General features: G+C 49.9%; 1 protein-coding gene across 1 annotated transcript; it reads right to left on the reverse strand.

The window, feature by feature from the left end:
• Nucleotides 1-6,170: 6,170 nt before the first annotated feature.
• Nucleotides 6,171-8,443, reverse strand: LOC104276725 (homeobox protein Nkx-3.1-like). The gene is made up of 2 exons (XM_009873145.1): nt 8,329-8,443; nt 6,171-6,574 (listed from the first exon to the last, which is right to left on the reverse strand). The coding sequence occupies exons 1-2, from the start codon at nt 8,441-8,443 to the stop codon at nt 6,171-6,173; spliced, it is 519 nt and encodes a 172-aa protein (XP_009871447.1).
• Nucleotides 8,444-8,469: the final 26 nt, after the last annotated feature.

An 8,469-nucleotide genomic window follows, 5' to 3' on the forward strand; every position in this document is an offset into this window, starting at 1 on the left:
TGGTAGGAGAAGTGTGCGGTGCTTGGGTGCCCCTGGGGCTGTTTTGCAAAGGAGACCAGCAGTCTCCTGGTGGAAGAGTGTGGTAGGGAGATAAATAAATACTGCAGTAAATCCTCCTTTCACCAGCGCAAATAGAGGATGGGGAGGGCTGATGTGCCATCGACAAGCAGCAAAAAGCTGCTTCGGCAGGGAGGGGTGAAATATTGGTCATTTGGATGAAAAAACCCCACGATTTTCACGTTGCCTGGGCTGGTGGGGACAGGGCTGTGGCTCTGGGGTGCAGACCTGGGTCTGGGGAGTTTTGCTGCCGGTTTTAGCGGCACTGCTGCCTTGTTTAATCAGGCTGAGAGGCTGGTTCTTGAATTGTCGCGGGAAATGGCCCAGATCATTGTGGATTCTGTCCCTCTTCGTGGTCGTGTCATCAAACCCGTCGCGTTTCTGGGGAGCAGGGGACTTGAGCCCCTGCGGTGGCTTTTCATGGAAGCTTGGAGCTTCCTGGGGAAGCCTCAGGAGCTCTGCAGGGTTGGTTCTCTCCATTTCCTCTCTTTTAAAGGGCTGAAGGGATAAATACTAATGAAAAAGTATCATTCTAGGGGGGAAAGTTGATGCAGGTAGCTACTTGCTGGGGAACAGCATGGACATCCAGACTAAAACTTTGATATTTGGGGTAAAAACTCAGTTTCATCGTGGAAACTTGTCTGTGAGCTGAGCAGTTTGCATCCCCCCTCCTTGTGCTTGTTGATACTGAGCAGCAAACAAATCTGGTAGACACTGACCAAGCTCACAGCCCCCACAGCGCTCAGAGTCTAGAAAAAGGATTAATATTTTCTAGCTGGTGCAAAGGGAGCCCACATTCTCTTTGCTTCAGAGCTGGCTGGGCTTTCAGGGGAGAAACATCTGCAGGTGTTCCAGGGGAACATTTGGCTTTTGCTGCAGCCCCTGGGCTGCTCTCTCCTCTGACAGAGCTTCCCCCCGACCGAGCCGTTGGGATGATGTTTGCAAAGCCTTTGGCCATCCTTCGGCGGAGGAAGTTATTCTGGGTGTACCCCAGCGTTACTCTCTCCTGTGTAAATCCACCAAATCTCCACCCCAGAAGCCCGGGTGCTGCTGTCTCCTGTGAGAAAGTGGCTCCAAATGAAAAAAACCAGCACGTTTCCCTGGTTAACCCAGCTTGGATGTTCTCAGGGGAGCGGCGAGGAGCCTGGGGTGCCCCCACCCAAGCTCTGTTTGCAAAGGGACTTGTGCTAATCCCTTCGCTTTCCGGCGCGGCGCGAGCAGGACCCCGTTGGGCCACCTGGGCTGGGCTGGAAAAACACCTCGGGAGGCTTTGCCGACGTCTCTGTTTTTACCTCCTCTGCGGGACGCGGGGTCCCTCGCTCTTTTTTTGCAGCCCTGACCCAGCCTCACCAGGCTCGGGCAGTGCAAAATGTTGACAGGTGGAGGGTGTAAAATCAAATTGAGTTGGAAAGTCAATCACGAAAGCTTGGGGATAAAGCAACAAGACCGAGTCCAGATGCTGATGATACCTGACTCCAAAATCCTCTTTCTTTGCCCTGTTCCTTTTTTTTTTTTCCAAGACCGGAGCATTTCAACAGAAATCCCACCCATATATGCTTCGCTCCTAACTCCTTCTCCTGTAAAAATATTTGTCTTATCTCTTGACTTTCCCTTCTCGAGCGGGCCGCCATAAATTACCGCGGGCAGACAGCTTTGGAAGCACTTCCAGGGCTGTTTGCTGTGGATTTCTCTCTCCCTTTGGTCGTTCTTAACAAATGATGCCCAGACCATAGTGGAATAAAGAGGAGGAATGCTCCTTGGATTTTTGTGAGAGGCGGTGAAGGAGTTTCCCATGGGAACACCAATCTGCAAAGCTGCATCGCTGCAGTGCTTTTTTATTTTTGATTTTATTTTCGTCCCCCCTTTTCCTTTGCTTTCCCTGTTGGCTGTCCATCGAGGTGAAAATCCACCTTGACGACTGTGCCACCCGGCTCCTCCCCTGCTTCCCTGACCCGCCAGCACCCCGACAGGGATGCGGGACACCCCGCGCAGGACGACCTCGCCACTGAGGTGTTAGCTGGGTTAGAAAGAGATGAAGGGTTTCTGTGGACAACAAGAGCATCCACAATAAGAATAATAAATACTGGAAATCCTCCAGGGTTCTCAAGAGCTCTAAATCCTTTTCCTTGATGGGTTAGGTAGCCTCTCTTCTTGGGAAGCATCTACACATCCCAAAAGAAGTATCCTAGTGCTCGTTGCTGAAAGGTTTTCTGCGCTTCCCTCCAGAGCATCTTTGTCATAACCAGGTACTAAAAGTTGAGGGGACGCAGAGCTCCGGTGCAGCCTGGCCCTTTGGGTGTCCTCGCATTTTCCGTGCCCTGTTTAGCTCCATGTAACAAACTTGTTCCCACTGCTCTGGTTTGCAAATGTTGTGCAGGTCAAGTTGAAGATTTTCCTTGGCTCCAGTCCTGCGAGTCCTTGCCAAGTATGTGGTTTATTGCATGCAAATGTTAGTCAACAGTTACATTATCCAAAGGCAGCCTTTTTTCTTTTCTCTTTTTCTCCTTTTTTTTTTTTTTTCCACCCAGCTTTAGATAAATGATTTGGCACAAACAAGTGTAAATGTTATGTCAGCGTTAGACACTGTTTAATCTTGATGGATATGTTAGCGGCGGAGCGTGACACTAATTGACAGACATTAAATGATGCTTTCTGCTTCTAGCTGCGTACAAACAGGAGTCCTGCTTTGTTAGGGCTGATTAAAACTCCACAGTTAGGGTGGGATTTTTCTTTTCTGTGTTAATCAAGTGGGTATTTATCACCATGTCTTTCCCCTTGTTGTGATTAATGTTTTAACACTCTCGGATCATTTGGTTATCCAAACGGTGCCGCCCTTTTTTTTTGTCCTCGTGCTTTGTGCTTGGGGAAAAAAAAGGAAAAACCAACTGGAAGTCGATCTTCTGCCCATAAAGAAACCACCTGGGGGTTGCAGAAAAAAATGGTGGGGAAGGAGAGGAGGGGAGGGGAGGCAGTGCTCCTGGCAGGGCTGGCTCAGCCAAGATGTTTCTCCACTGCAGAGGCTGTAGGATATGGACCGCCTCCCTGCCCCCCTGCCTGCCCCCTGCACCCCTCACTGCCTGAGGATTTGGCTGGTGAGGATCCAACACCAGCCTCCCAAGGCAACAGGGGCACCCCAAGATCTCATTTTACCATCTTGACTGCAGGCATTCTGATTTTTTTTGTTGTTATTTTGGCTAATTTTTTTTTTAAAAAAAAAATCCAATTCCAAAGGCACCAAAATAGAAAATTAAGCTGGCAGGAATGGCATTTCAGCTTGCATTCCATTCGGGAAAAGCTGTTGCTACCAACAGCAGAGACGAGGGAGTGTGCATGGGTCCCAAGGTCGGTCCCTCTCCTCCTCTGTACGAGGTGGACGTGTCCACACGGGCAGCTCCCTGGGTGAATTCCTCTTCTGATGGTCCCGTGGAGCCCAACGCTGCCCCTGACTATGTTGACGCGGTTGCAGAACTGGAAGGCAGGAGCAGAAATAAAACCAGGGGCCAGCAAAACACCAGAGGTCACCAGGGTTGTGCTTAAATTGTGGGATTGCAGGTAGTTTGGGGGTGATAAATAAAGTAGTTTGCTATATAAGCTCTTACTTTTGGGCAAGAGTCACCTCATCGGAGGGTAAATGGGATTAGAGGATGCTCGGTGATTCTCGATACCTGGCTGGAGCAGGATTAGGTGCTGAGCCCCTAGAAATAGGGATGAATGATGGTTTACCACCCGCGAAACCTCGTGAGCTGGTGCTTGTGACAGTTTTAATTGCACAAAACTCGGAAAAATAAATAATAATAAAAAAAGGAGAGCAGCATCCACAGCGGTTGTGCAAGTGAGAAGCTGGTTAGGACAGCTGTGGTCATTTTGGGGCAGAAGAGAAAATTCAAGCCCAGGGCAAAAAGAAGCCACAAAGACAGCTTGTTTTTAGTAAAGGCTGCGTGATTTTTATTCCAAAGGACAATGCACATGAGGTAAAACAGTATCAAAAACTATGTGCAAAAATAACGACTATTTGCACCGGGCTTGCTTTACGCCAGCAAAGTCTGAGCGGTTGGGCGGGGAAGCAGCAAGGAGGATATTTTACAATACATTTTTTACACAAACATTTTCCCAAAGAAGCAACCAAGAAGTTCAGCTTGTATCTAATTTTCAGTTTATATCTAGTTTTCCCAGCCCAGTTCAGTCCTTCCCGACATAACATGCCTGCAAAGGACGCACCGTGATCCTGACCTGGGGCCAGCTCCGGGATGGTCGGAGCTGCTAATCCTGTGGATTTAGTGCAAATTGGGTGTCTCTGTGGTGATTTAAGCAGCGTCCCAAGGGTCTGGGTGCGGGTGAGCCCGTGGGATTTTGGCAGGACCACCCGGCGATGCCTTCAGGAGGGCTGCGGGGGCTCCCCTTCGAGGCCAGAAAGGTTTTTTGTTGTTGTCCCAAGCAGCGGATAAGCAGCGGGGCTGGGTTGGAAACACTTTGCAACAGTGGAGCTGGAAGCAAAATGTTATCTTGAGATATCAGGGGTTACTTTCAGACAGTTGGAAAGCAACTGGGTGTCCTCCAACTTGAGCAAGCAGCTTTGTTAGCCAGAGTATCTACCACAAAGGGTTTGGGTTTGTGTGTTCTCCTCTCCCCATCCTCCCTTCCCCCGAGTTTCCCCTCATCCACGTACCCCGGCAGCTCCGTTTGTGCTTGATCTCGTTCCAGATCTTGTGCTTGCAAGGTCTTGGCAAGGCAAGAGATCAGTTTGCAAACAGTCTTCTTAAAAAGGGACAGTCCTAAGTGATTTCTTAATATCATTTAGTTGTCTGTATTTCCCTGCTGCAGGAGGGAATTGGACCGCTGTGGTTTTTAATTCTCTTTTGGAAAGTGCGGGCACCTCAGGAACATTTCTGGAGGTCCAGAGTGTATTTTTGTTTCGGAAGATTAAGTTTTTTCTTACACCAGCTGAGAAAAAGCGTTTCCTCTCTTGGAAATCTCATTTATTTCTCCGCTTTCTCCCATAGACTTAGTGGCATCTAAAGTCATAAGTATGATTAGTCACCAAGAAAAACGACCCCAGACCTTTAGTGCAAGTAGTTGTGGTCTCACTAAAAAAAAAAAAAAAGCGTGTAAAGGTATCACCCTCTCGTTGCCCTGCTGGGAATCAGGCTGGTTTCCCTCACAAACTGGGAATTTGCTACTTTCAAAGCCGCTGGGAGCATCGAGCTCTTTGAGCTGCTGCTGTTTGAAGGAGCTCAGACGGGGACGCTCGAAGAGCATCGACACCCGGATATGCAAAGCTCGTCTGTCATTGCGCTATTGTCCCTGCTCTGAGCCTTTCTGGTTTGGCTTCTCCAGGCTGTTGGAGGCAGCGGCGCTTGGCATCGCGGCCGTGCGAGGGCAGAGGGACGGGTTTGGGTGGGGGGGAGCTGGCCCGGTGGCCGGGTCCCCTCCCGGCGGGGACAGCCGCACGTCCCGGCCCAGCCGGTCCTCGCCAAGGCTCCCTTCCTGTCAGGTTTGTTGCCACTCGTGGCACAAAAGGGGTTTAATTCTCCCCAAAACTACGTGTTGCCCCGGCTGGAGGCTGTGGTGCTGCCTGAGGGCACACAGAATTCTCTGGTGGGGCTCAAAGTCTCCTCTGGGACCATTAACAATTATGGTATCAATGGTAGAAATGCAAATTTTATTTATTTATTTATTTATTAACCCTAATTTTTAGGTCATACGACAGCTGCTGACCGAGCTGGGCCCGTGTCAGTGCCAGCCCAGGATCAGCTTATTTGCTTTTTGCCCGCTTGATCTCAGCTTCAGGGCGGTGTGCAAGAGATTTAAAAGGGGTGTTCTCTCTCCCTGGGGATGCACCATCTCCCTTTTGCCCCTGAAAGAGCCTGCAATGGTTTACAGCTAAGTCTCGACTCCAGAGCGCTGCTAATAAGCATGTTGAATTATAGGGGTTTAAAATCTTAGTGTTTTCTTTTACTGTTAGTGATGGGAGAGGCTTCTGCACCAACTAGCTGCTGATCATTGCCACAAATGCAGTCTCCCTCCCCTAATTAGCACTAGAAGAGCAGTACTAAAATAAATTTTTTTAAAAGAAAAAAAAGAAAAAGGTATGTTTTCTGCTAACAAAAAAGAGGTTACCACCACGAGGCACTCCAGCCATTCAAGTAGTAGAGGCAGGGGGGGGGGGGGCCAGCCCCCCCCAAACGCAGCGCCAGCAGCGCCGCTCCGGGCAGCTCGGCCGCTTTCGGCCCCGGGTCCAGTCCCGTTTCGGAAGCGACCTGTTTCCTCTTGGTTTTATACCTCCTGTTCTGGAACCAGATTTTCACTTGGGTCTCGGTGAGCTGCAGGTTTTTGGCCAGGTGGGCTCGCTCGGGGGCCGACAGGTATTTCTGGTGGCTGAATTTGCGCTCCAGTTCGAGGACTTGGCTGTGGGAGAACGCTGCCCGCGAGCGCTTCGCCTGCTTGGGGGGGCGATGGGCGACGGGCAGGGCTCGCAGAGGGGGGTCGCAGTCCGACAGGTACGTCTCTGCTGTGGCATCTGCGGGAGGAAAGAGAATTACCCACTTGGAAATGACCTCAATCCCTTGCTTTTTCCCTTCTGGAGAGCAAAATATTCATATTATCTCGGAAATGTTTTCATCTGATAGGGCAAACGCTCTCTTAAAGTCATATAAGGGAGGGTTTTTTTGTCCTAAATCACACTTTCTTAGCTCGTAAAAGCACGCATTCAACATGAGCACACTAAAATAATACAGAAAATGATGTTTTGCAATGCTGGTGGAGGTCTGCCTAAAACCTGAAGGTGCTGTTATGTACATGATGGCATCGATAGCTCTTGAGATTTTTATTGCAAAATTCATACTATTGGGCACTTGCTTGAACCATCCTCTCTGCTGTGCCTGTGGGAAAACCCTGATCCCCAAAGAAGAAAACGCAGATCCCCAAAGAAAACAAGTTTCTTCCCTCAAAGATAGCTCGGAAATGGGAAATCCTGCGACTTAAAGCAGACTGCAGGTAGAAAACAGAACAGATTCCTCCCTTTTTTCTTTCACAACTCGAAGGCAATGCCAGGAAATTTAGGGGCAGAGTTTTAAACCTTTAGGCCTGGCTTTACACATATAGCTGCAACCCCGGCCTCAGATCACAGCTTAGTGTTTGCCTCCGACTTATTTCTCATGGCACCGTGCTGAGCTCCCTGGGAAGCATCACCTATAGCTCTCAAAAAAGTCCATTTTATTTATGAAGATAGTTCCTTTTTGTATATTACCCAGCTTGGCCATTTTTTTTCCCCCCCTTTAGTAATTTCTCAGTATATTTTCTTAAGGTGTGAACGTAACACTCGAGATAGAAACAACAAGACGCTTAATTCCCAGTTTGTAAATCACAGCTGCCCCACTGACAGCCCCAGAGCTGCGCTGATGTGCATTAACCGCTTTTGGGGAGACTTGGTGCAGCTTTTAATGATTTTTGTAATAACCAGCCTGGTGGCTCTTTCTCAACTTGCTTTTATGTAGAAGCTTCTTTTAATAGAATTGAAACGCAAAGCCAAAATTCCCCTGGCAAGGGCTCTCTTTGCAAGCAAGCTGGAGAGTTCAAAATGGCTTTTTCGGCTGTTGCGGCTCAGCCCGGGGGTGCTCAGGCAAGGGAAGGCTGAGTCCCCTCCCGCAGCCTCGGCCGTGAAACGTGAAAGGCACCGGTCAAAAAAAAAAAATTGCTTCCGAGTGTGATTTTTGGTTTGTGGCTTCTGCAGTGCAACGTTATGGCTTCCAGTGGATTTAGCAGCTGCTTGCTAGGAAAGGATGCTGCGGCCAGAGGAGCAGGATTGCTCTTCGTGAAGCCCACAGAGTGCAGCAGCACAGGCGGGAGGAGCACGGGGGGAAGCTGAGCCCTGCTGCAAACAGCCTAAATTCACAGAAATCCATCGAGTGGTTTTTGTTTGTCTTTTTCTCCTTTCAAATTGCATTTAAGCAGATTCAGTCCTTTGAGTTACCTGAAGCGCCTGGTGCAGGGTTTGCATGCAGTTGTTATTTCTCTTACTCTCCCTCTGCTAAAGCACAGATACTCCCCAGTGTTTAAAATGGATTATTTGGCTCCGGGGTGCTCGAGACAGATGAGTTGGGCTCCTGCCCTTGGTTAAGTCAAGCCCAGACGTTGCCGATCTGGGCTCAGCCAGGAGCTTACCTGAGTCTGCTTCGCGGGGTGTCCCTCGGGCTGGCGATGCTCCTGGGGGCCGAGAACTCCCTGGGGGGTGTCCTGGAGCAGCCCCGGTGCTCCCTCAGCCTCCGCTGTTGCCCCTCTCCTGCCGCGCTCCCCGTTCCGCGCCGTCCCAGAGGATATCTTGAATGAGGAATGACGTTCGGGGTCTGGAGGGGACCGGCGTGTTCTGCTGCGTCGGTGTGTGGCTCATCCCCGCCGGGGTGCTGCTGGGGGCTC

Source organism: Apaloderma vittatum, unplaced genomic scaffold (assembly GCF_000703405.1).
Source record: "Apaloderma vittatum isolate BGI_N311 unplaced genomic scaffold, ASM70340v1 scaffold26367, whole genome shotgun sequence".
NCBI classification, from domain to species: domain Eukaryota; kingdom Metazoa; phylum Chordata; class Aves; order Trogoniformes; family Trogonidae; genus Apaloderma; species Apaloderma vittatum.

Coding starts and splice junctions, on each gene's coding strand:
- LOC104276725 (XM_009873145.1), bottom strand. CDS start 8,443: ATGAGCCACACACCGACGCAGCAGAACACGCCGGTCCCCTCCAGACCC. Junction 6,575..8,328: donor GGGAGCGCGGCAGGAGAGGG/GCAACAGCGGAG, acceptor TTCCTCCCGCAG/ATGCCACAGCAGAGACGTAC.